General features: G+C 49.0%; 1 protein-coding gene across 1 annotated transcript; it reads left to right on the forward strand.

Moving 5' to 3' along the window:
- The first annotated feature begins 1332 nt into the window (after nt 1-1332).
- Nucleotides 1333-27921, forward strand: LOC137353165 (sprouty-related, EVH1 domain-containing protein 1-like). The gene is made up of 9 exons (XM_068019213.1): nt 1333-1528; nt 1981-2045; nt 3693-3938; nt 6667-6835; nt 18415-18480; nt 18899-19064; nt 20390-20426; nt 22750-22911; nt 27238-27921. The coding sequence occupies exons 1-9, from the start codon at nt 1333-1335 to the stop codon at nt 27919-27921; spliced, it is 1791 nt and encodes a 596-aa protein (XP_067875314.1).

Raw genomic sequence — 27921 nt, forward strand, 5'->3', positions numbered from 1 at the left:
GAGAAATTTCTTTGAATCTTTGGAATCGTCTCCCCAAGAGGGTTGTGGATGTTCCATTGTTGAGTATATTTAAAGCTGAGATAGACTGATTTTTTGGGAATTGAGGAATATGAGGAGTGGGCAGGATCATGGAGTTGAGGCAGAAGATCAGTCACGATCGTATTGAATGGTGGAGCAAGCTTGATGGGTCGAATGGTCTACTCCTGTTTCTTTTTCTTATATTCCTATGTTTCCTATGAATTATCCAGTCATTTCCTTTCTGGATGGGACTTGTGTCATGTGAGCAGAGCAATGGGATACATTTTGGATAGCTATTGCGAAAGAGCCGGTACAACCATACTGGGCCAAATAGACCCCTTCTTTGTGATAGCCATGAGGGATAGGAAGCCAATGGCAGTCATCAGGGATTGGGATGATTGCTGAGTGCAACTTAGCGTTCGATAGGGATACTGTCAGCAGAGATGACTGAGAGCTTATGGAGGGTGGGGTGGGGGGGTGGGGGAACAGCATATATTAAAGTGACAAAGGCATTGAATGAGGCATTGAAGAAGGGACTGAGATGGCCACTGTTACAGAGATCGGAGCATGGAGTGTTTCACCAAGGAGAGTAGCTACAACAGAGACCACTGCATCTTTTAAGGGGAATGTTGATAAAAGTTTGAATCAGAGGAAGATGTAGAGAGTGGGAGTGGGAAAAAAAGGAAAACTTGCATTTATAAGGCATTTTTCATGAGCTAAGGACACTAAAGCACTCTGCAGTTAATGAAATACATTTGAAGTTTAGTTACTGTTGTAATGTAGGGAACATGTCAGCCAGTTGGGGCACAGGACGATTCCATAAGCAGCAATTTGATAGCAGCCAGATAATCTGTTTGTGATGTTGATTGGAGGATACATATTGGACCGGACACTGGGGGGAGCTCCCCTGCTCAAAAATAGCACAAAGGAATCTTGAGAGGGTAGATGGGGAGCACTCAGTTTAACATCTTACCCGCGGGGCAGCACCTCTGACAGTGCAGCACTCCTTCAATATTGTGCAGGAGCGTCAGCCTAGATATTGTGCACTCCGAAATGAGATTTGAACCCACCGCCTTCCGACTCGGAGTGCTGCCCGCTGCTGAGCCACGACTGACACTGTGGAGCAGAGCAATGGGATACATTTTGGATAGCTAGTGCGAAAGAGCTGGTACAAACATATTGGGCCAAATGGACCCCTTCTTTGTGCTAGCCATGGTGCAATAGGAAGGAAAGGAAACTTGTGAGGGTAGTGCCATGGTGGAGAGGCAGTGGAGAAGGAGGATGTGGTTGACTGAGCAAAAGACTTGATGAACGATGGTCATCGTATTGGTGACTTTGACAAGTGAAGCCTTTGTGCAATGGGTGGAACTGTTATTAAAGGCACGCACTAAGCTATTGCAACTTTTGTGCAAATACCTCCCATGGCATTGCTCAAAAGTGGGCTGGGACCTGGAGCAGGGCTGCGTTGATCAGCTGCTAACCCTATCTGTCAACATAAAGCCCAGCTCAAGTACTTGCTCTGGGAATGCATGTCATTGTCGCTGAACCTGAGAGTGATAACCCATCATTTTAACATACAGAGACTTGTAAAGAAACTTGGCAGTGATATCCTCATCAGTTTAAAGCACGGAACCTTGGAATGGGGCCTGGGAATGATTGATAGATTGTTGAAACAACGTGGGGAAGCAAATAGGACATGAGTTTGGTTTTAGTGGGGTACAATTTTGCCGTGGGGTGGTAATGTTGAGGCTTGATAATGTACTGGCCAATCCTCATCTGGAATACTGTGAGTAACTGTCATCACCTGACTACGTCATTGGGACACTGGAGAAAAGAGAAACCAGAATGATCCAACATGTAGAGGGAATGTGCTAGAAGGAAAGGTTAGAGATGCTGAAGGTCGCCAAGTGCACAAAGGCTGAACAAGGTAAAATTATGCTGAGGTATTTAAACTTCTAAAAGGTATTGATGAAGTGAACCTAGAATATTACCTCAAGAATAGGCAGGACAATCTAAATGAGAAGAAAGTAAATTTAACGCAGCTGTTAGAGACCAAAAAATCTTTACTCAAAAAGTGATGGCATAATCTACCATGCAACGCACTGGAATCGGGCGTTAATATGTGTTTGGATGTGAGTTGGGAACTTAGAAGGACAAACCCAATGGGCCGAGCGGTCTTTTCCCAATTTGTTCTTGTTTTTGTGTGTATCTATATCACGGAACACGACGAGTTGCTGTTTGCGTGTACTGTGATGTGTGTATATTCCATGGCCCGTAACAACACGCGCATGTTTGTATTGCACCAAGTGGGCCAGGAAGTATTATGCAGAATTTTATCAGGAGATTACAGAGGGTGCAGTCCATAATTAGAGGAGGTTGTCCTGCAGGAACAGGCTTGTTGAGCTGAAAGTTACATTCCGTGCGTCCTTGTATTCCGACAGTCACAGGAAGGGGTCCCATTCCGCTACCGGAGCTTTAAAAGCTTAATAACTGCCAAGAATGAGGGGGAAAAAAGGCCATTTTTCCCATCGAGCTCATGCCTGTGGTAAATCAAATTGGAGTTCCTGCCATCCTGACTTGCTGGGAAGGTGCAATCTGAAAGGCTGATGACTGGGGAGGATGACAGGAATGTGAACTGCCTTCTGTTCCTGTGTCTGAGGTGGAAGCTACACTCAGATCCTCCACAAGGATGACACCAGAACGTAGAGAGTACAACTATCAGGAAAGATTAAATAGGCTGGAACTCTTTTTCTCTAGAAAAGAGAAGGCTGAGGAGGTGACCTGAACGAGGATAGATGTTGAGAAGCTGTTTCCACTACAAGGGAAGTGCAAAACTAGGGGTCATAAATACAAGATAGTCACTAATAATCTAATAAGTAATTCGGGAGAAACTTTTTTTCTGCAGGGAGATGTTGGAGTTTGGAACTTGCTCCCTCAGGAGTTGTTGACGTGGATTGTGTAGATGCATTTCAGAGGAAGCTAGACACGTACATGTGAGAGAAAGGAAGAGAAGAATATGTTGATAGAGTGAGATGAAGTAAGCTGGGGTGGGAGGGGGGGAGAAAGAACCAGCATGAAGCTGTAGGGCTGAATGGCCTGTTCCTGTGCAGTGCAAATCTGTGTACGCCCCCTCTCTCCCCTTCTTCCCAGGATCTCTTCCCCTCCCTCCCGTGATATTTCTTCTTGTCTCCCTGGATCCATTCCTAATTGGATCTCCCGCCTTCCCTTACTAAATCTCCGTCCCTCATTATTTCTACTTCCCTCCCTCTCACTGATCATCTTCCCTTCTTCCCTTCCTCCCTCCCTCTCTCCTTCAGTCACTGGATCTCTTCCCCAAGCATCTCTTTCCATCCCATCTGCTCACTTCCTGTAGGTCACTATTTCCATCCTGTCAGCTTGATCCCTTCCTCCCAGGAGATCATACCTTCTATCCTGAGAGTTTTCTCCCTCCCTCCTGGGATTTGTATCTTTTCCATCCGTCCAGAATCTCTCTCCCTCCTTCCATCCCAGGATCTATTTTTCTGCTTACCTCCCAGTATCTTTCTCCCTCTCTCCCTGGATCTCTGTCTCTCCCTCCCAGTATTTATCTCTCTCTCTCTCTCTCTCTTCCTATCTCTTCCTCCCAGTGTCTGTCTCCCTCCCACCATGCACCATGCATCTCTCTCTTCCTCAAGCGCTCCCCCCCCCCCCCATTCTCTCGCTTTCTTGACCTCTCCGTGTCTCATGGGGATCTGTGTTTCTCCAACAGCTATGTGGTACGTGTTCGAGCTGTAGTGATGACTCGCGACGACTCCAGTGGGGGATGGGTGCCACTGGGAGGAGCTGGCCTCAGTCACGTCATGATCTGCAAGGTCGCGCACTCAGACGAGAGCAGCCAGAACAGCTTCCTGATCCGTGGCGAGCGGCTCAGGGACCAAGCGGTAAGTGTTCCCTGGGCAGGGAACGAAAGAGCACAGGCCTCGAGGTGAACTCTTGCGGGGTTGGTGGGCGGGGGTGCGTTGCTGGAATTCCCTAAGGAAAATGGCAGGACTGTCTCCACGTTACTGAAGACAAAAGCTTTTCTGGATAGATAGCTCCGAGGTGTACATTCTTGTTAGATTCTACATACCTGAAGTAGCTGATGGGGCTGAAATTATAACCTGCGGATAAAAGTAAAGAATTTATATAGCCCTTTCACGACCTCAGCTGTATCACAGCTAATGTTTGAAGTGTAGTCACTGTCGTAACGTGGGATACGCAGTGGCCATTTTTATGCACGGCAAGCTCCCTTAAAGCACAACGTGATAATGACCAGATAATCTGATTTGGTGATTGTTGGTTGACGGGATAAATATCGGCCACGACTCCGGAGGGAATGCCCCTGCTCGTCTTCAGAATAGTGCCTTGAGATATTTCCAACCACTTGAGAGGGCAGTCGAGGCCTCATCCAAAGGCCAGCAGCTCTTGCAGTGCAGCACTCCCTCGGTACTGCACTTGTGTGTCAGCTTAGATTTTGTGCTCAAGTTACTGGAGTGGGTTTGAACCTAGAACCTCCTGACTCCCATGCAAAAGCACTACCAGGTGCACTGTAAAAAAAAAAAAAAAAGTGATGCATTTTGATCGGAAGAATGAGGAAAGGCAATGTAAAATAAAGGGTACAATTCTAAAGGGCACTCAGGAGTAGAGGCACCTGGGGGTACATGTGCATAAATCATTGAAGGTGGCAGGACAGGCTGAGAAAGTGGTTAATAAAGCAGACGGGATCCTGCGTTTTATTAATAGAGGCGTAGAGTACAAAAGCAAGGATGTTATGGTGAATTAAAAACAGAAAAGTGCTGGAAATACTCAGCAGGTCTGGCAGCATCTGTAGAGAGAGAAGCGGAGAACTTTGTGATAAAAGGTCACAGATCTGAAATGTTAACTCTGCTTCTCTCTCCACAGTTGCTGCCAGACCTGCTGAGTATTTCCAGCACTTTTTGTTTTTATTTCAGATTTCCAGCATCTGCGGAAATTTTGCTTTTATTTCAGGATCTAGAATGCACTGCCTGAGAGAGTGGTGGAGGCAGATTCAGTCGTGGCTTTCAAAAGGGAATTGGATAACTATCTAGAGAAAAATTGTGCAGGGCTACGGGGAAAAGGCGGAGTAGTGGGACCAGCTGAGTTGTACTTCCAGAGAGCACAATGGGCCACATGGCCTCCTTCTGTGTTGTAACAATTTTATGATCTGTTAAAAGGGCGCCGACTAAAAGACTGGGCAGAGGATCTGCTGCTGTTGTAACCCATGAGTCAATGATGAGAAAGAGTTGTAGAAATGGCACTTGTTAAGTGAGCTCTGTAAGCAGGACCCTGCATCTGTTCCCCTTCCATCTCCACTGTTGGCGCTATAGGTTGTGGAACCCAATATGTGCCATGAGATCACCGTGAACCCTGGCAGCCAGTGACTACACCCGAAGAATTCTAATTGCCAACCTGAAGAATAAAACAACTAGCCAGCCTGAATCTGTTTGCCCCCTGATCATGTCCAATTGAGCCTCTGGTTGGATTATTAATGGTCTTCCCTGTGGCGGGTTTGGAGGCGGAGAAAGCATAGAATCGGGTGGGATGTTGGCAGGGTGGGGTGGTGGTGGGGGGTTGCCGCCGAAATTTAGTCCAGGGCGTGAAGGCCTGTGAACGGCCTTCCCGTCCCGCTGCCAATTGACCCCCAATTAAGGGCCTCTTCCAGCCGCAGCTGCACTTACCCGAGTGGCCTGCGGCCCTGTCGCCGCATGGGAGGCACAGTCGGAAAAGCTGTGCAGTTTGCTTCCCGGCTCCAGGTGGGGTGGGAGGGTGGGGGTCCCTAGTACCTGATCGAGGGACCCGGCAGTGGGAAAGGGGGGGGGGGGGCCCACTGAGGGCCATCCCCCTTCCCTTGCTGTTGACCTCCTTCCCCCTCCTCCCCCACGACCCCCACCCTGCAGGACACCTCCCGCCCTGACCTACCTGAGGTCTGGTTCCAGTGATGCTCCTTGGCCTCCAGTCAGTGCACGGTCTCTGATTGGCCGGCAGCTCTGTAAGGGCAGGACGTCCGGCAACGGGGTCCTAAATCCTATGAAAGGCCCGCCACTGTCTACTTAAGTGCCTGATTGGCACTAAATTCAGTGGGCCTTCCAGAATAGAGGCAACACGGGGATCTCGGCATTGATTTATCCCAGCATCGAGACCCCCGCCACCAGCATAAAATTCCCCCCTCTGTGTCAAAATTTCAAAACTAAGATTGATAGATTGTTGTTAGGCAATGGTATTAAGGGTCAGGGGACCAAAGTGGGTAGATGGAGTTAAGATACAGATCAGCCATGATCTAATTGAATGGTGGAACAGGCTCGAGGGGCTGAATGGCCTCCTCCTGCTCCTATGTGTCCATTCCCCTGGCCCTTCCATCCACCTCTGGTCTTTCATTCTTCCTCCATTTCACCGGGCGTGAGGGATTAAGGAGAGGAAAAATGTCGGTACATTAGGAAATTAGCCAACAGTGGAATAATCGTTTTTCCATCATTGTTCTGTGTATTTAATAGAAAAACTGTTGGTATACACTAAGAATAATCCCCTAATTTAAGGACACGGCTTCTGTAGTAATGAAGCCTGAGAGGACTGACCAGACAGGATCTCCTATCCTCTGTTCTTCCTCTGCAGATGATCCTGGAATGTGGCCTCAAGAAAGACCTCATTTACAACAAGGTGAATCCCATCTTTCATCACTGGAAAGTAGACGATGACAAGTTTGGCCTTACGTTCCAGAGTCCTGCTGATGCTGTCACCTTTGAACGGAGCATTAAAAATGCCATTGAGGAACTGGCAGAAGGTAAGAGCAGACTGTTGGACTCTCAATCTAAGGGCCCAGTCCTAGAGTGCTAGAACCCCAATCCAAGGCCCAGTGGTACAGTGTTCTATTCCCAAACAAAGGCCCAATGCTCGGGCATTAGACTCCCAATCTAAGGGTCCAGTGCTTGAGTGTTGTACTTCCAAACTAAGGGTCCAGTTCCAGAGGGATTTACTCCAAAGCACCCAGTGCCAGTGTTTTCGACTCCTGATATAAGTGTGAAGTGGTAGGATATGGGACTGCCAACCAGTGGCCCGATGCTAGGGTATTTGACTTTCAATCAAAGGGCCCAGTGGTAGAGAGTTAGACATCGAATCCAAAGGACCATGTGCCACAGCAATGGAGTCCTAATTCAGTGCCAGAATTTTGGACCCCAATCTGAGGGCCCAGTGTCAGATTATTGGACTCATAATCTAAGTGTCCAGTGCAGCCACATAGGACTCCCAATCTAAAGGCCAAGTGGCAGGGTATTGGAATCCCAATCTACAGTCCAGTGTTACTGTGCTGGATTTCCAATCTAAGGCCTAAGGCCAGAGTGTTGGACTCCCAGTCTAAGGGTCCATGCTTGGGTATTGGCCTTCCAATTTAAGGGTTTCATGTGAGGGAGTTGACCTCTTAAAGTGGATTGACCTCTTAGATTGGATTCACAATCTAAGTGCCCACTGCTAGCGCATTAGACTCATAATCTAATGGGCTAGTCTAAGAGTGTTGGACTCCTAAACTAAGGCCAGCACTAAAGTGTTGCCCTCCCAATTGAAAGACCTAATAGTAGGACTGCCAATCTAATGGTCCAGTGTTGGACTGCCAGTCTAAGGGTTCCGTGTTCGAATATTGACCTCGCAAACGAAGCATCGAATGCTAGGGTATTAAACTCCCAATCTAAAGGCTATTGGGTTCTCAATCTAAGGCCCTAGTGGTAGCATATTGGACTCCCAATCTAAGGACCAGTGTCAGAGTATCAGAATCCATATGTCACTCCCAGTGATAGTGTTGGAGTCCCATTCTAAGGGCTCAGTAGTAGGGTATTGGATCCACACCCAGTGCTAAGTTATTGGGTTGCCAATCTAAGGCCCAGTGCTTTAGTTGATTCCCAACCTAAGGATCCAGTGCCAGAGCTTTGGACTCCCAATCGAAATCCCTAGGACTGGGGTCAGCAACCTTAATACCAAGAAGAGCCATTTAAAAAAAATTCAGTCAAAGAGGCAATATCTTAAGAGCCGCAATGCTGTTATTCAAATGCCAATAATAATGAAAACAAGACAGAGATGGGAGATGGCCATATTTATATTTGCATGAATAAGATGAATGCAAAAAGTGGTATATGAAAAAAATTACTTCAATGGATTTCTTTGGAGAGTCGTTCGATATCTGGACAGTTTGAAAAACGCATTCGATTGATCAAGGGCGGGAACCACTCGGGTCCGGAGCCACAGGTTGCTGATCCCTGGGGTATAGGAAGCCCAGAGTGCTGTGCTCCCAGTCTAAGGGCCTAGTGCGAGTGTTGGACTACCATTTCAACGGTCCACTTGGAGGGTGTTGTCTACCAAACTAAGGCTAGGATATTGCGGGATCGATCTGAGGTCTCAGTGGTAGGGTATTGGACTCCCAATCTAAAGGTCGTGTCAGAGTGGTGCACTTCTAATTCAAGGTGTTGGATTTCCAATCTAAGAGTCCAGTGATCGGGTATTCAATTCCAAACTAAAGGTTCTGTACTGGGCTATTGGACTCATAATTGAAGTGTCCATTGCTAATGTATAGGACGCCCAATCCTAGGGCCCAGTGGTAGGGTATCGGATTTCCAATCTAAGGCTCAGTTCCGCAGTGTTGGAGTCCCAATCGAAGGGCTGGTGTCAGACTCTTGAACTCCCAATCTAAAGATCCAGTGCTGGAGTTTTGGACTCCCAAACAAAGCCCCAGTGGGAGGGTGTTGGACTCCCAATCTAATGCCCATTTGTCAGGTATTGGACTCCGAATCTAAGGGATCAGTGGTAATTTATTGGACTCCCAATTGAAATATCACTGCCAGAGTGTTTTGCTGCCAATCCAAGGACTCAGTCGTAGGGTGTTGGGCTCCCAGTCTGAGGGCCCAATGCCAGAATGTTGGATTCCCAGTTCAAGGACTAGTGCCAGAGTGTTAGTTTCCCAAACTAAGAGCCAGGACTCCTAATCGAATGGCCCAATATTAGAGCATTCCCAATCTCAGGGAAATGGACAAGCACCCACTGCTCAAGTGTTTGGATTCCCAATCTAAGGGCCACATATCAGGGATTGTTTTCCTCCCAATCTAAGGGTTCAGTGCCAGTGGTTGATTATCAATTCAAGGCTCCAGCGGTCATGTGTTGAACTCCGAAACTAAGGATCTAGTGCTAGGCTATTGGACACTCAATCTAAGGGCTAGTACTAAGCTATTGGATTCCCAATCTAAGGGCTCAGTCATCATGTATTTAATCATCCAGTGCCAGAGTTGCCCGTGGCAGGGAATTGGACTGCCAATTAAGGGCCCAGTTATGGATCCAAATCTAAGGACTGAGTGCTAGTGTATTAGTCTGTCAATTTAAGGGTGCAGTTGTATCATTGTTGGACCCCTAAATCTAAGTCCCAGTGCAAGGATATTGGAAATAAACTTGCAGGGTTACAGGGATCGAGCAGGGGAGTGGGACTAACTAGATTTCTTCGCGGAGAGCTGGCATGGACTCGATAGACCGAATGGCCTCCTTCTGTGCTGTAAACAGCTCTATGACTCTCAATCTATTGGCCCTACAGTAAGGTTTTTGACTCCCATTATTTATTTATTTAGAGATATAGCACTGAAACAGGCCCTTCGGCCCACCAAGTCTGTGCCAACCTACAACCACCCATTTATACTAATCCTACATTAACCCCATATTCTCTACCACATCCCCACCATTCTCCTACCACCTATCTACACTAAGGGAAATTTACAATGGCCAATTTACCTATCAACCTGAAAGTCTATGGGGCCCAGTGATAAGGTATTGGACTATCAATCTAAAGCTCAGTATAGAATGTAGGTTTCACAAACTAAGGGTCCAATGCAATGGTATTGGATCCCCAATCTAATGGCCCAGTGGTTGCATAATGATCCCCAATCTTAAAGGCCCAGTTGTAATGCATTGGTTTCTCAATCTAAGCACCCAGTTGTAAGTATTGGGCTCCCAATCTAATGGTCCAGTCTCAGAGTGTTGGACACACAATCTAATGGTCCAGTGCAAGGCAATTGTACTCCCAATGTATAGGTCCAGTGCAGGGGTATTGGGTTCCCAATCTAAGAGTCCATGCTAGGGTATTGACCCCCAATTTAAGGGTCTACTGGTAGCATACTGGACTCCCAATCTAAAAGTCCAGCACTTGAATGTTCAACTTACAATCTAAGGGCCCCATGGCAGACTGTTGGACTCCAAATCTAAGGATCCAATGCTAGGGCACTGAACTCCAATCTAATGTCCAAGGCTAAGATATTAGACTCCCCATCTAAGGGCCCAATACCAAATTGCTGGACTCTCAATATAAGGGTTCAATGCAAGGCAATTGGGTTCCTAATCTAAAAGTGCCAATGTATTGGACTCAATCTAAATGCCCAATCTAATGGCCAAGTGGTAGCGTCATTGGACTCCCAATGTAAGGATCCACTGCTTGGGTATTGGGCTCCCAATCTAAGGACCTATTCATAAGATGTTGGACTCGAAAACTAAAGGTCCAGTGGTCAAGCTTTGACTCCTCATTTCAGTGTCTAGTGCTAGGGCATTGGATTCCCAATCTAATGGTCCAGTGGTGAACTATTGGAATCCCAATGTAAGGGTCATTGGTTGGTGATTGAATTCCCAGTCTAAGAACTAGTGCCAGCGTCTTAGACTCCAAATCTAAGGACCCACACTCGAGCATGGGAGTCACTATCTGCAGGTCTGATGCAAAGTTATTGGACTGCCAATCCTAAGGCCCCGTGCTAGGCTATTGGGCTCTGAATGTAGGGGTCCATTGGTTGGGTATTGCACTCCAAATCTAAGGGTCCAATGACAGAGTGTTGAACTCACAATCTAAGGGCCCAGTGTTAGGGTATTGGATGCCCAATCTAAGGGCTCCATACAAATGGTTGGACTCCAAAATCTAAGTGTCCAAGGCTAGACTCCCAATGTCCTGTGCTAGCATATTGAACTCCCATCTAAGGGTCCAGTGCCAAAGTGTTGGACTCTCAATTTAATGGTCCAAGGCAAAAATATTGGAATCCCAATCTAAAGGCCCAGTGCTCCGATACTGGACTCCAAACGTAAGGTTCCTGTGGTCGGGTATTGGACTCCCAATCTAAGGGTCCAGTGCCAGAGTATTGGAATCACAACTAAGGCCCAGTACCAGTGTACTGGACTCCAAATGTAAGGCCCAGTGCCAGTGTTCGGCTCCCAATCTCAGGGCCAGTGCCAGAAGCAGAACCTCAAAGGTAATAATCTCTGGATTATTACCTGAACCATGTGCAAATTGCCATAGGGCAAATAAGATTAGAGAAATGAATGCATGACTCAAAGACTGGTGTGGCAGAAGTGGGTTCCAGTTCGTGGGGTACTGGCACCAGTACTGGGGAAAGTGAGGGCTGTATCGTTGAGACGATCTACACCTGAGCCATGCTGGGGTTGGTGTTCTAGCGAGCTGCATAACTAGGGAAGTATAAATGGTTTAAAACTAAATAGTGGGGGCAAGGGGTCAAATTTGGGAAGATGTGGTAAATCAAAGAGTAGAGACAAGGCAAGAGAGAAAGGTATTAATATGGGAGTTGATAAACCGACCGTCACAGGAAGGGACAGAGAGTACAAATCTAAGAGTAAATCAGCAGTCAAGGCTAGACGTTGCAAAAACAATAATAGGACAAAACTAAAGGCTCTGTATGTGAATGCACATAGCATTAGAAACAAAACAGATGAACTAATAGCAAAAATAGAAATAATTAAGTATGATCTGATAGCTATTAGAGACATGGCTGCAGGATGACATAGATTGGGACCTGAATATTGAAGGGTACATGACATTTATGAAGGACAGGAAGATAGGAAAAGGTGGAGTGGTGGCTTTGTTAACTAATAATGGTAGTAGCACAATAGAGAGGGATGACCTAAATTCAGGAAACCAGGATGTAGAAGTGGTTTGGAAAGAGATTACGAATGGTAAAAGCAAGAAGTCACTTCTGGGAGTGGTGTACAGGCTCCCTAACAGTAACCACGCAGTAGGACAGAGTATAAAGGAAGAAATATTGGGAGCTTGTCAGAAAGGTATGGCGATAATCATGGGGGATTTTAATCTACCTATAGACTGGAAAAAACAGATGGCCAAAGGTGGCCTAGATGAGGAGGTCATAGAATGTTTTCAGGATAGTTTCTTAGAACAGCATGTTCTGGAGCCAACCAGGCTATACTAGACCTGGTATTACGCAACGGTATAGGATTAATTGATGACCTCATAGTGAAGGCACCCATAGGCAGCAGCGATCATAACATGATTGCATTTTACATTCAGTTTGAGGGAGAGAAGAATGAGTCCAAGACTAGTATTTTAAACTTAAATAGGGCAGTTATAAGGCCATGAAAGCAGAGCTAGCTAAAGGATTAGGTTAAAGGATAGGTCAATAGAGATGCAGTGGCAAAGATTTAAGGGGATATTTCAGAATACACAGAATAGATACATTCCAACGCGTAAGAAAAATTCCAAAAGGAGAACTCACTATCCGGTTAACTAAAAATATTGAATATAGTATCAAACTTAAAGAAAAAGCATATAATTGTGCAATGTTGGTTGGTAGGTCAGAAGATTGGACAGAAAATAAAAAACAGCAAAGATTGACTAAAAGATTGCTAAGGAGAGAAAAATTAGAGTATGAGAGAAAGCTAGCTAGAAATAGAAAGACAGATAGTAAGAGTTTCTATAGATATTTAAGAAAAGAGTTAACAAGTGAGCGTTGGTCCTATAGAAAGTGAGTATGCGGAATTAATAATGGAGAATAAGGAGATGACAGATGAATTGAACAGGTATTTTGCATCAGTCTTCACCATAGAGGATATGAGTAACATCCCAGAAATAGCTGTAAATCAGGAAATGGAAGGGAGGGAGGAACTCAAGAAAATTACAATCACCAAGGAAGTGCTACTGAGCAAATTGTTGGCGCTGCGTGCTGACGAGTCCCCGGGTCCTGATGGACTTCATCCTAGGGTCGTAAAAGAAGTGGCTAGTGAGATAGTTGATGCATTGGTTTTAATTTCCAAAATTCCCTACATTCGGGAGATAGTCCATTAGATTGGAAAATAGCCAATATAACTCCTTTTTTCAAAAAGGGAGGAAGTAAACAGGCCAGTTAGCTTAACGTCTGTCATAGGGAAAATGTTAGAAGCTATTATTAAAGACGTTATTGCAGGGCATTTAGAAAATTCAAGGTAATCATGCAGAGTCAATGTGGTTTTGTGAAAGGGAAATCATGTTTAACCAATTTAATGGAGTTCTTTGAGGGAGTTACATGTGCTGTGGATAAAGGGGAATTGGTGGATGTATTGTACTTAGATTTCCAGAAGCCATTTGATAAGATGCCACATCAAAGGTTAATGCAGAAAATAAAAGCTCATGGTGTAGGGGGTAACATATTGACATGGATAGAAGATTGGCTAGCTAACGGGAAACAGACAGTCGGTGTAAATGGGTCATTTTCTGGTTGGCATGATGTAATGAGTGGTGTACCACAGGGATCAGTTCTGGGATCTCAACTTTTTGCAACTTAAATAAATGACTTGGATGAAGGGACCAAAGGTATGGTTGTTAAATTTGCTGATGACACAAAGATAGATAGGAAAGTAAGCTCTGAAGAGGACATAATGGGGTTACAAAGGGATATAGGTAGGTTAAGTGAGTGGGCAAAGATCTGGCAAATGGAGTATAATGCCGGAAAATGTGAAATTGTTGATTTTGGCAGGAAGGAAAAAAAGAAGCATATTATCTAAATGGTGAGAGATTGCAGAGCTCTGAGATGCAGAGGGATCTGGATGTCCTAGTGCATGAATCGCAAAAGGTTAGTATGCAGGTACAGCAAGTAATAAGGAAAGTTAATAGAATGTTATCGTTTATTGCAAGGGTAGTTGAATACAAAAGTAGGGAGGTTATGCTTCAGTTATACAGGGCATTGGTGAGACCACATCTGGAGTACTGTGTACAGTATTGGTCTCCTTATTTAAAGAAGGATGTAAATGTATTGGAAGCAATTCAGAGAAGGTTTACTAGACTGATACCTGGAATGGGCGGGCTGTCTTATGAGGAAAGGTTGGACAGGCTAGGCTTGTGTCCGCTGGAGTTTAGAAGAGTAAGAGGCAACTTGACTGAAACATATAAGATTATGAGACTCTTGACAGGGTGGATGTGGAAAGGATGTTTCCTCTTGTGGAGAATCTAGAACTAGGGATCACTGTTTAAAAATAAGGGGGCACCCATTTAAGACAGAGATGAGGAGAAATTTTTTGTCTCAGGGTCGTGAGTCTTTGGAATTCTCTTCCTCAAAAGTCAGTGAAAGCAGAGTCTTTAAAAAAATTTTAAGGCAGAGGTAGATAAATTCTTGATAAGCAAGGGGGTGAAAGGTTATTGGGGTAGACAGGAGTCGAGGTTACAATCAGATCTTATTGAATGGCGGAGCAGGCTCGACGGGGGCCAAGTGGCCTACCCCTGCTCCTAATTCATATGTTCGTATGTTGGATTCCCATTTCAGGCCCACTACCGAAGTGTTGCACTCCCAATCTCAGGGCCCAGTGCTACATTCTGGGTTCCCGATCTGATGCCCAGTGGTTGAGTGTTGGAAGCACTTCCCTGCAGGAAGAATAAGAGACAATGTAGGACCAGAAATTTGTTCCAATAAGGGATCTTCAATTATATCATAAAAGTCTGGCTCCTAACTTCAACTCTTTGTTCTCTATTGCTGGCAAATAGGAGAGAGATGCAATGGTATTAAATGCCTCATCAGACAGCTTGTGCAGCTGGTTTAGATGTCAGAAGAACCCAAAAGAGTCAAGGAACAACAAACCTACTGCCATCACTGTGAGACTACTAGCCTACCACTGGGCCCTGGGAGCCCCAGCACTGGGCCTCGGTAGCCCCAGCACTGGGCCTCGGTAGCCCCAGCACTGTGCCACTGGGCCTCGGTAGCCCCAGCACTGTGCCACTGGGCCTCGGTAGCCCCAGCACTGTGCCACTGGGCCTCGGTAGCCCCAGCACTGTGCCACTGGGCCTCGGTAGCCCCAGCACTGTGCCACTGGGCCTCGGTAGCCCCAGCACTGTGCCACTGGGCCTCGGTAGCCCCAGCACTGTGCCACTGGGCCTCGGTAGCCCCAGCACTGTGCCACTGGGCCTCGGTAGCCCCAGCACTGTGCCACTGGGCCTCGGTAGCCCCAGCACTGTGCCACTGGGCCTCGGTAGCCCCAGCAATGTGCCTCTGGGCCTTTGGAGCCCCAGCACTGTACCACTGGGCCTCGGGAGCCCCAGCACTGTGCCACTGGGCCTCGGGAGCCCCAGCACTGTGCCACAGGGCCTCGGGAGCCCCAGCACTGTGCCACAGGGCCTCGGGAGCCCCCGCCCTGTGCCACTGGGCCCGGGGCGCCCCAGCACTGTGCCACTGGGCCCGGGGAGCCCCCACCCTGTGCCACTGGGCGTGCGGAGCCCCCTCCCTGTGCCACTGGGCCTCGGGAGCCCCCTCCCTGTGCCACTGGGCCTCGGGAGACCCCTCCCTGTGCCACTGGGCCTCGGGAGCCCAGCACTGCACCACTGGCCTTTGACTGAGAGCCCAGCACTGCACCACTGGCCTTTGACTGAGAGCCCAGCACTGCACCACTGGCCTTTGACTGAGAGCCCAGCACTGCACCACTGGCCTTTGACTGAGAGCCCAGCACTGCACCACTGGCCTTTGACTGAGAGCCCAGCACTGCACCACTGGCCTTTGACTGAGAGCCCAGCACTGCACCACTGGCCTTTGACTGAGAGCCCAGCACTGCACCACTGGCCTTTGACTGAGAGCCCAGCACTGCACCACTGGCCTTTGACTGAGAGCCCAGCACTGCACCACTGGCCTTTGACTGAGAGCCCAGCACTGCACCACTGGCCTTTGACTGAGAGCCCAGCACTGCACCACTGGCCTTTGACTGAGAGCCCAGCACTGCACCACTGGCCTTTGACTGAGAGCCCAGCACTGCACCACTGGCCTTTGACTGAGAGCCCAGCACTGCACCACTGGCCTTTGACTGAGAGCCCAGCACTGCACCACTGGGCCTCGGGAGCCCCGGCACCGCGCCACTGGGCCTCGGGAGCCCCGGCACCGCGCCACTGGGCCTCGGGAGCCCCGGCACCGCGCCGGTGGGCCTCGGGAGCCCCGGCACCGCGCCAGTGGGCCTCGGGAGCCCCGGCACCGCGCCAGTGGGCCTCGGGAGCCCCGGCACCGCGCCAGTGGGCCTCGGGGGCCCCGGCACCGCGCCACTGGGCCTCGGGGGCCCCCGCACCGCGCCACTGGGCCTCGGGGGCCCCCGCACCGCGCCACTGGGCCTCGGGGGCCCCCGCACCGCGCCCCTGGGCCTCGGGGGCCCCCGCACCGCGCCCCTGGGCCTCGGGGGCCCCCGCACCGCGCCCCTGGGCCTCGGGGGCCCCAGCACCGTCCCACTGGGCCTCGGGAAGCCCAGCACCGTGCCACTGGGCCTTGGTCTTATGTCCTGCATTTGGTAAAACCATTCTTTCACTGTTTACAGTAGTTCTTTAAGCTTCGGCATTGCAAGAGCAGCTGTAACCTTGTGTATGATGATTATCTGCAGCCTTTTTGTTTTTGGCCTAAATTTGAGATTGGAAACAAATTTGGATAGTGGATGCTGTTTGTTTAACTCTCTCTCAAACCGCGATCTTACTCTGGTCAATGGAGAAGTGATTTCTCCTTGTAACCTACACTGCGTGAAGTGGCAAAAACACGGGGTAAAGGACCATATCTCAGATCATAGAGGCCCAGAACTGGCTGAATTGCTTGATCTGGTGCATGTGTACAACTCTGCCTCTGCGTAACGGACACTACATTCCCAATGGCAGATCCAGTGAAACAACCTTTGGGATATTTTGAGTGTAATCAAATCCAGAAATTCTTTCAGTGGGAAATGAAGGAAAAATTTAGTTAGATCCCATCCCACCTGTAGCATGTGACTGAAACGTCTTGTTCGAAAATGCGATTGCAGTTTGTTGGCAGTAAAATGTTGCAACTTCAGGATTCTCTTCAAAGAGGGCGTCTCGATCCCATGCACTACATTCCAATAACCATCTACTCCCTTCGGTTGGATTATTGCCTCTGCGTGGTCCTCCACTATCCCTTATTCATGTAACATTTTCCCTACCTTTCAGAAGACACTGATGCTTGCTGAGTTATGGAGCCCACAGTGGCAAAGCATCCTTCCACTATTACAGCCAAACTACTATCCTTCATTAGTGAGCTTGGGCAGTCGGTGATCACACATAAGCAGCGTTCTCCCGTGTCCGATAAGGAACACTGAATGGTGATCAGGAGCAGATCCGATAGTCGATATATACATATCCCCCAAAACCCTCGATCAGTCTCCAGCCTGTGACTCACTCCCGAGTAGCTGTTGTTCTATTGTCTGCGTGGGTTTCCTCCGGGTGCTCCGGTTTCCTCCCACATGCCAAAGACTTGCAGGTTGATAGGTTAATTGGCCATTATAAATTGACCCTAGTATAGGTAGGTGGTACGGAAATATATAGGGACAGGTGGGGATGTTATTGGAATATGGGATTCGTGTAGGATTAGTATAAATGGGTGGTTGATGGTCGGCACAGACTCGGTGGGCCGAAGGGCCTGTTTCAGTGCTGTATCTCTAAAACTATATTTAAACCCCGTTGAAACCCCTCAATTAGATTCTAGCCTGTAATTCACTCCCAGGTATCTGTTAGTCTATATATAAATCCCACTGAACCCCTTGCTAGATTATAGCCTATAACTTACTCCCAGATATCTGTTATTTTATATATAAACCCCATTGAAACCTCTCGATCACATTCCAGTCTGTAACTCACTCCCAGGTATCTGTTATTCCATATGTAAGCCCTACTAAACCCTAGATTCCAGCCTGTAACTCACTCCCAGGTATCTGTTATTCCATATGTAAGCCCTACTAAACCCTAGATTCCAGCCTGTAACTCACTCCCAGGTATCTGTTATTCCATATGTAAGCCCTACTAAACCCTAGATTCCAGCCTGTAACTCACTCCCAGGTATCTGTTATTCCATATGTAAGCCCTACTAAACCCTAGATTCCAGTCTGTAACTCACTCCCAGGTATCTGTTATTCCATATGTAAGCCCTACTAAACCCTAGATTCCAGCCTGTAACTCACTCCCAGGTATCTGTTATTCCATATGTAAGCCCTACTAAACCCTAGATTCCAGCCGAGAACTCACTCCCGGGTATTTGTACTTTGATCCACAGTGCAGGATACTGATGTCTCTGGATTGTCTGACATCACCCGCTTGTCTCTATTACATTTCCACAGGTTCACTGACCTCCTGTTCCTCCAGTGAGGGTGAGGCTGATGCTGTAGGGGACACCGTTGCAGTAAGTAAGGCCACAGAATGATAGTGTCTTGTTGCTGTCTCTGCTTTCCTGTTATCTGTATTCATTCAGCATGTGGGCTTCGCTGGCAAGGCTGGCATTTGGTGCCCATTCCTGCGGTGACAGGGCCACCCGTCGCACGGGTAATTGTGGCTGCAGCGGCAAGAGGCCCTTAATTAGGGGTTAATTACCCAGTTCAGGGCCTCAGTTGGTGGCACGGTGGGAAGGTCGTTCACAGGCCTTGCTGCCCCGAACTAAATTTTGGCACCACCACCATCCCGCCCGCTTTTATACTCTCCCCACCTCCAAACCCGCCGCAGGGGAGAGCATAAAATTCCACCCGTGATCTCGGGATTATTCATGCAGACCTCTTTCAACAAACTCTTCTGATGTCAACCAGAGCCCCTACCTTTAAAACAAAAAAGAACTGCCGGCCTATACAATGAATGGTTTGAGAGGATCGCTGTCAGACAGAGGCCAGAGGGAGGAAAGCTCAGATGCATATCAGAACTGGGAACACTACACATGGCCTCAGTCCATTGGTGAGAAACGGGATACGGCAGCACAGATCTCCTGCTGTAAGGACATTGGGTGAGAGCAGGATTGGTTTTGGGTCTGATGGCTCCCATTGTCAAAGAGCCCCCAGTACCTATTCGTCATGCTTCGCAAAGGTCGCTCGAGCGAGCTACTGAAGGAGCTGTAACCTAGTGATTACCTCATGAAAGAGAATGGTGGATATTGTTTAATGGGAGCTTTCCAGCTCCATGGGTATGTGCACTGCCCCGAGTGATACAGGGTCAAACAGACCAGGAGGGTGGATGGTTTGATTGGGAGGCGTGCCCTGGGCTTGATAGAGGGAAACATCAGCCAGGGTCACTGCTCCCAATCGCTGTCCATTGTCCCCTTGCTGGAAGGTGCGAGCGTGTGGATAACTGAAGTCTTGGTGTCCAAATCAGTTTGCAATCATTTAGAACTGGTAGAGAACTCTTACAAGTCTCCAAACTCCCAATTCTCCAGTGTAAGCTTCATTGGGTAATTATTCAGAGCTATAGGTGCAGAATCAGACAGGGTTAGGGAGGACATCATGGCTGGGACAGGAAAAATGTGTGAAGTCAAATTAAAAGCAATAGCACGAATTAAAGGGTCTATCACAGTAGTGGAGCAACAATGCAGAAAGTCTTAAGAGGCATCTCAACCTATTAGTATTTCTAAGGCTGAAATTGGCAGTCAAAGTCAAGGAAAATGAAAGCCTTTCACTCCTTCAGGATGTCCCAAAATGCTTCACAGCCAATGAGCTACTTTTGAAGTGTTGTAATGTTGGAAACGGACAGCCATATGTGCACAGCAAGCTCCCACAGACAGCAATGTGATAATGACCAGATAATCTGTGTTGACTGATATTGGTTGGACAGAAAACGGGGACAACTCCCTTGCTTTTCTTCAAAATAGTGCCATGGAATCTGAGTGGGAAAACATCTCCACCAAAAGACCGCGCCTGCTACAGGGCAGCTCTCCCACAGTACTGCACTGGAGTCTCAGCCTGGATTACAGTGTTATGGGGGTCTTTTACGTACCCTTCCCTCTTCCCTGCACTCCCCTCCCCCACCCCAGCCTTCTGGATATGTGCATGACATTCCCACCTGCTTCAAATGGGATCTTCTACAATCCAACCAAAGGCTTTTTTGCTTGTTTTCTTGAAGTTCTTTCTGTTTCAACACAGAGAACTTGTCATTAGCCTCTTTGACCAAGATGCCCACCATTCTCAAATGAGTTCACCGCCGCAGTGTCACGTGTGGCAAACAAGGAATTGCACCCAGCTTTTGAAGACGACTTAAGCTGAATTTCTCCATGGTCACGTAATGTTAGGTGTGGTGTACACTTTGAGTAATTTTACGGGACTCATTGACCATCCACAGGTGCAAGACTGTTGAAATATTATGGCCATTTGCTGAGGTAGGGCCCAAAATTTGGAGGGGGTTGGTCGCCACTGATTTCCCTGCTCCGTCACGGCCTCCGGTTGTGCCTGTTTTCTGGCTGCAAATGGTGGCGCAATGTACGCCAAAACTAGCCACCAGCTGCAGAAAAGATTGGGCCTGATTGGTGGAGGAGCCTGAAGCGTGAAGAATGGGGGCTTGACTGCGCTACTGAACGATACAGACAGCTGTGGAACTGTGCTCCAGTGTCGGCACCTTTAGGAGAGGGCCATGCAGAAGGTGGCACAATAAATTGGTAAGGGGCCTATTTTGACTTTTAGGCAGTTGACTGGCAGTGTGCCCCGACTGGCTGATCCGGCTGGGGGCAGTAGGCAACCCCGCCCCACCCCCCCCCCCCCCCCCCCGCCATTTTGAAACCTCATTTAAAGCTTACAGCTATCCTGAAGCAGCTCGCTGGATAAAGGCCTCATGGCCGGGCTATGACCCAAATGTTCCCGCGTACAATCGGCCCCTTTAAATTACCCCGTGTGTGCGCCACACAAAAAAAATTAAAGGGCCTGCGGACTTGAACAAATGCCCCGTGCGCGAAAAAAAAAAAATTAGAGGGTACGGTGGTGGGGGGGGTCCAAAGAACACAGCAGCCCAGATTATTTTCATGGGCTGCCCCAAATCCTGCTCAGCCACCACCCACAAAAATAATTCAACATTTCCCTTTATTGGTCCTCGTCGGTTCTATCACCCGTGGAATTACGCAAGGTCCAAACATTTCTGGCTTAAATTGACAATCGGAGTCTTATTTATGTAATTGGAATCTATTTCCATAGTAAAAGGGGCCTGTTGCCTGAAGCGGGCAATCTCTTAGTACACCCGCTGGTAGGTCCCTTTCAAAATGGGTGGCACAGTGGTTAGCACCGCAGCCTCACAGCTCCAGCGACCCGGGTTCAAATCTGGGTACTGCCTGTGTGGAGTTTGCAAGTTCTCCCTGTGTCTGCGTGGGTTTCCTCCGGGTGCTCCGGTTTCCTCCCACATGCCAAAGACTTGTAGGTGGATAGGTAAATTGGCCATTATAAATTGCCCCTAGTGTAGGTAGGTGGTGGGGAAATAAAGGGACAGGTGGGGATGTGGTAGAAATATGGGATTAGTGTAGGATTAGTATAAATGGGTGGTTGATGTTCGGCACAGACTCGGTGGGCTGAAGGGCCTGTTTCAGTGCTGTATCTCTAAACTAAACTAATCTAAAAATGGCCACAATGCCGATGCTAACAAGGCAGTGAAGCCACCAACTCCGTTTTGAGGCCGTTCCTGCACAGTTAAATGCAGACAAAGGAAGTCAAAATCAACCTCAAAGAGGGTTACCAACGTCGCAGGAGCCTCCTTCAGCCATCAGATGTGTTGCGTCATGTACCCTGCTCTTTTAATCATTGGATAAATTCTGTCATGTGTTCCTGCAGTAGGCTTTGGAATGCCAGGATGGCTGTTATTGTACTAATATAGTGAGTGTTTGACTTTGCATGGAACTGGGGAATAGAGGAGATGGAGAGGGGACACACTGGGGAGTGGGGGGAGATGGAGAGGGGACACACTGGGGAGTGGATGAAGATAGACAGGGGACACACTGGGGAATAGGGGAGATACAGAGGGGACACACTGGGGAGTGGTGGCGGATGGAGAGGGGACACACTGGGGAGTGGTGGCGGATGGAGAGGGGACACACTGGGGAGTGAGGGGGAGATGGAGAGGGGACACACTGGGGAGTGGGGGGGGGATGGAGAGGGGACACACTGGGGAGTGGGGGGGGGATGGAGAGGGGACACACTGGGGAGTGGGGGGGGGGATGGAGAGGGGACACAGTGGGGGGGGGATGGAGAGGGGACACACTGGGGAGTGGGGGGGGGGATGGAGAGGGGACACACTGGGGAGTGGGGGGGGGGATGGAGAGGGGACACAGTTGGGGGGGGATGGAGAGGGGACACACTGGGGAGTGGGGGGGGGGATGGAGAGGGGACACACTGGGGAGTGGGGGGGGGGCGATGGAGAGGGGACACACTGGGGAGTGGGGGGGGGGATGGCGAGGGGACAGAGTGGGGAGTGGGGGGGGGGGGATGGCGAGGGGACACACTGGGGAGTGGGGGGGGGGGGATGGAGAGGGGACACACTGGGGAGTGGGGGGGGGGGGATGGAGAGGGGACACACTGGGGAGTGGGGGGGGAGATGGAGAGGGGACTCACTGGGGAGTGGGGGGAATCTCGGACTTATTTCTTGAATGATTTTGTCCTGTTATCTCCCTTCCCTTCCCTTCCCTTCTGCACACTCACCTCTGACAGTTTTAATTTTCCTTCTAGATGCACACAGACAGCGAGTCATCGTCCAATAGCAGGAAGGAGATGCTCCCAAAACACATCACCATAGTAACCAGCGAGTCATCATCCAGCTGCTATATCAGGTCACCAGCCTCCGACGAATTCAGACTCGGACAGACACAAGCAGCTGCACAGGCCAACCAGGTAGTAGAGAACCAACATCTTATCTGTACTGGTCAATTTTTGTTCAGTTCTTCACCTCCACTTATGTCAGGATGGATGGAGCCTGTTTATACCAGGCCCTGGAGGAGAATTCCTGGTCTCTCTGGCTCACTGAATGGTGCAGTTCTCCAACTACCAGGACATGCCCTATTGCCCCTTTTCACGCGGCCTTCTGCTACGCCCCCCACTACCCACTGGATCTAATGCCAGTGGGGTCTGGAGTGGGTCCCAAGGGCTATCTGGCATTTCGGGTCTGCTTTCTGCTGATCGGGTGTCGCTCAAGGGCCCAGGTGCCATCAGGAGTGCCCAGTGTTGCTGCAACTTGCTCACTCATGGAATCATGCCGCACACAAGGAGGCCATTCGATCCATCATGCCTGTGCCAGCTGTGTGAATGTGCTATCTCATTAATCCCACTTCCCCTGTTCTTTCCCCATCGCCCTGTAAAAGAAAAGAAAAAGCCCTTTAAGTATTTATCCAATTCGCTTTTGCAAGTTACTACTGAATCTGCTTCCACCGCCCTCTCTGACGGTGAATTCCAGATCAGAACTTAACGCTGCATTAAAAAAAAAAAATCCTCATAGTTATTATGGCACAGAAGAAGGCCATTCAGCCCATTGAGTCCATGCTGGAGCAGTCCAGTCAGTTCCATTCCCCCGCTCTATTCCCCTAGCCCTGCAAGTTTATTTCCCGCAAGTGCCAATCCAATTTCCTTTCATCATCTCCACCTCCATCACCCTCATTGGCAGTGAGCTCCAGATCATTAACGCTTGCTGCGTAAAAAAACGCCTTCCTCACAGCCCCCATGTATCTGTTGCCCAAAACCTTAAATCTGTGACCCTTAGTCCTTGTACCATCAGTTAATGGGAACAGCTCTTCTTTGTCCACCTTATCTAAACCTGTCGGAATCTTGTACACCTCTATCAAATCTCCCCTCAATCTCCTTTGCTCCAAGGAGAACAACCCCAGCTTCTCCAAACTAACCTTGCAGCTAAAAGCCTCCATCCCTGGAACCATTCTGGTAAAATCTCCTCTGCACCCTCTCAAGGACCTTGACGTCCTTCCTGAAGTGTCTAGAATTGGCTACAATACTTTAAAGCACAAAATATGCCATCATTCTGGACCACCTGTTTCCCACTTACCCGGTGTCATCGACTTCACCCTCAACTCCTAATTCCAGCTAATCATAAAAATTTACGGGGTCGAAGGCAGCCATTCGGCCCACTGTGTCTGTGCCAGCTGAAAAAGAGCTATCCAGCCGAAACCCACTTTCCAGCTCTTGGTCCGTAGCCCTGTAGGTTATAGCACTTCAAATGCTTTTTAAATGCGGTGAGGGTCTCTGTCTTTACCACACTTTCAGGCCGTGAGTTCCAGATCCCCATCACCACTGGCGTGAAAACAAATTTCTCCTCAACTCCCCTCTGATCCTTCTGTAAATTACTTTAAATCTATGCCCCCTGGTTATTGACCTCTCTTATAAGGGAAATACATCCTTCCTATCCACTCTGTCTAGGCCCCTCATAATTTTATACACCTAATTAAATCTCCCCTCAGTCTCTTCTGTTCTAAAGAAAACAACCCCAGCCTGTCCAATCTTTCCTCAGAGCTAAAATTCTCCAGTCCTGACAACATCCTTGTAAATCTCCTCTGTACCCACTCTGGTTTGATCACATCCTTCCTGTAATGTGGTGACTAGAATTGCAGGCAGTACTCTAGCTGTGGCCTAACTAGTGTTTTATACAGTCCTAGCATAACTTCCCTGCTCTTATATTCTCTGTCTTGGCTAATAAAGGAAAATATCCCGTATGCCACCCTTACCACCTTATCTACCTGTCCTGATTACCTTCAGGGATCTGTTGACATGCATTCCAAGGTCCCTCTGTTACTCTACTCTTCTCAGTAGCCTACCATATATTGTTTGTCCTCCCCAAAAGCGTTACCTCACACTTCTGTGGACTGAATTCCATTTCTGTCCACCTGACCTTTGACATCTTCCTAAAGTGCTCAGCTTTCTATCAGTATCAACCACATGGCCAGTTTCTGTATCGATGAAATATTGTGTCTCTAATTAAAATGATTCTGAAGATTGGGGCAGTTGCATTGTAGAGGAGGCCGAGTTGCATCCAAACCAGGCAAAGTTTTGCTTGCGCCAAAATGGCAAGACCCAGATAAGTGATCGTTGGAGTGCCTGTTCTGTTCCTTGTCCACAGGTCTCAGTACTGCAAGTGGAAAAGTTGAAGCACAGATAGGGGAGCTTTTATTCTTTGCCTTGTTTGTTTCTGGAGGGAGAGTGGGGGGGGAACTTAGAGAGAATCCTGGCCTCTAGGCCCTAGTGGTTTACAGGTGGGATGGATCAAGGCTGCAATTTCATGATATGCCTGTGATGGCGCCGCTGAGCAGATTGGCAACAAGTCCCCATCGCCATCTGCAGGTATTTATTGGTAGTGCAGTTGTCAGCAGGGTCCATTCGTGGGAAGTCAACTTAAGCCTAGTCCAGAGGCCAAAGGTTCCCCCATCGAATGTAAGAGCAATTTCCTCATGAACTACAGAAGTGTTTGTACTTCAAAGACAATGTCTGTAATAATGAGGCTGGTTTGTAATTCCCTTTAAGATCTTGGGAAAGACATTTATGCAGTTGTGTCATAGATTCAATCAGAAGGCGGCCATTCGGCCCATCATGCTCATGCGCTTTGAAAGAGCTATCCAATTTGTTCCACTCCCTGGGCTCCCCGTAGCCCTGCAAATGTTTCCCCTTCATCCGGTTTCCTTTTGAAAGTTATATTTGAATCTGCTTCCACCGCCCTTTCAGGTCATGCCAACCCTCTGCACAGAAAAAAATTCTCCTCATCTCCACCTCTGGTTCTTCTGCCAGTTACCTTAGTTACCTCAGGTTACCGACCCTCCTGCCAGTGGAAACGGGTTTTTTGTTTCCTCCCTATTTACTCTATCAAATTGCTCAGAAATATCGAATGACTCTGATGTTCTTGGACCTATTATGTGGCAGCCATTTTGCACAGAGTAAGACCCACCGAAGGTCAGTGAGATGAATGGTCAGTGAACCTGCTCTTGATGGTGTTAGTTGAGGGAGGGATGTTGGACCAGGTCAACCCGGAAGGCGTCCTTCCTCTTTCAACTTTGCCTTGGGATCTACGGACATCTGACCACTGAGCACGTCCTCGGCACTGCTGTGGAATGTCAGCCCAGATCTTGTGCTCAATTGGTGTCGGGGGAGGGGAGAGTGTGACATGGGTCATTGAGTTTGTTAGTGAGCAGTGAGGACCCAGTACCTCCTCGCTACCCCTCCCCCCATGCATATTCTTTTTAGGAAATTCTATTCCGGGATTGCTAGCGCTGTTATTTACAGTCTCTCCCAAGAGTAGAGCAGATTGCAAACTGCATTTGCCGTGGGCAGTGTTTTATTTTGATCTGTGATTTTAACGCTCTATTAACAGGCGTTAATAAAATACTGTGCCAGGTACCTCCGAACTCTGGTTTCATGCTGGGGCACAGTTCCAAAAGCGACAGCCATTCCTGTTCATCATGACAGTGAGGGTTGAGGGGCTATTTGACTGCAGGGGCATCACTGCGCCACCCAATGTCCGGCAGGACGGTGATCGGGAGAAGGAGCGCTGACTACTTTTTGCAATCTCTGCCCCACGGTATGCTGGGACAAATTGGGTGTGAGCCTTGACTTAGTGGGTAGCACTGTCCGGTCTGAGTCTGAGGGTTGTGGGTTCGATTCCTGCTCCATAGACATGGACACATAGCCTAGGCTGACACTCCCAGTGCAGTTCAGAAGGAGTGCTGCATTGTCAGGTATGCTGGTACGACTTCCAACACCGTCTGCTCACTCAGGTAGACATAAAAGATTCCATGGTATTATTTCAGGGAAGAGAGAGGCGTTCTGTCCAGTATCCTGGCCAATATTTATCCCTCAACCAATACCAGTTAAAAAGAAAGACATAAACTGGTCATAATCACACAGCTGTTTGTGGGAGCTTGCTATGCACAAATTGACTGCCATGTTTCCATTGGTATTTCATTGGCTGTAAAGCGCTCTGGGACATCCTGAGGTTGTGAAAGGTGCTATATAAATGGAAGTCTTTCTTTTAACTCTAGCCGCACCTTGTAGCTGTTCTGCCTAGTTCCGCACAGGCTGTGGGAAGGGCGGGGGTGGGGAGGAGCTGAGATCGGACGTTGGGGGAGCCAAACAATTAGAGCATAAAGTGAGCGATTGTGATTCCTGACCTGGACCAGCCTGGTCCTGACAAGGTGGGGGGTTAGAAACTGTTGCTTCCTTTGCCCACAGGTGCAGACCAGGCCGCTGCAGCACGGGGGCTATCGTGACACCGACGATCTGGAGAGTGTCAACCCTTGCAAGGACCCGTGGGTGGCGAAGGGCTACGAGGACTACCGGAGAGCGATCATCCGCAGTCGGGACCGCGACGCCGACAAGATCGACCTGTGCGTGCACTTCGCCAAGGGCGAGGTGAGGGAGAGTGGGCACGGCGGCGGCAGTGGGGGCAGCCCGGGGACGGAGTGCCCGCTCAAGGAGGTCAAGGGCTCGCCCGCCTGCAAGGTCCACGCCCGCCCCTCGCCCCAGCTGAAGAAGGTCAAGGAGCCGGTGGGCTTGGCAGAGGAGGACATGGTGCCTTCCCGCTGTGTCTACTGCCGCGACGTCTTCCGCGACCAGGAGAACGGCCGCGGTCAGTGCCAGGATGCCCCCGACCCCATCGAGCGCTGCGTCTACCAGGTCAGCTGCATGTGGTGCGCTGAGTCCATGCTGTACCACTGCATGTCGGACTCCGAGGGCAATTACTCCGACCCCTGCTCCTGCGACGCCAGCAGCCGCCACTTCTGCGCCCGCTGGCTGGCCCTGGCGGCCCTCTCCCTCATGGCGCCCTGCATGTGCTGCTACCTGCCCCTGCGGGCGTGCCACCGGTGCGGGGAGCGGTGGGGCTGCTGCGGGGGCAAGCACAAGGCAGTGCGGTGA

This window comes from Heterodontus francisci, chromosome 40 (genome assembly GCF_036365525.1).
Source record: "Heterodontus francisci isolate sHetFra1 chromosome 40, sHetFra1.hap1, whole genome shotgun sequence".
NCBI classification, from domain to species: Eukaryota; Metazoa; Chordata; class Chondrichthyes; order Heterodontiformes; family Heterodontidae; genus Heterodontus; species Heterodontus francisci.

Excerpts from the sequence above, each read along its gene's own strand:
- LOC137353165 (XM_068019213.1), top strand. The coding sequence starts at position 1,333 with ATGGTCATCGTATTGGTGACTTTGACAAGTGAAGCCTTTGTGCAATGG. Across the intron at positions 2,046-3,692 it reads ACAATCTAAATGAGAAGAAA|CGCTCCCCCCCCCCCCCATT; the intron begins GTAAATTTAACG and ends CTCTTCCTCAAG. Across the intron at positions 20,427-22,749 it reads TATTATGGCCATTTGCTGAG|ATGCACACAGACAGCGAGTC; the intron begins GTAGGGCCCAAA and ends TTTTCCTTCTAG.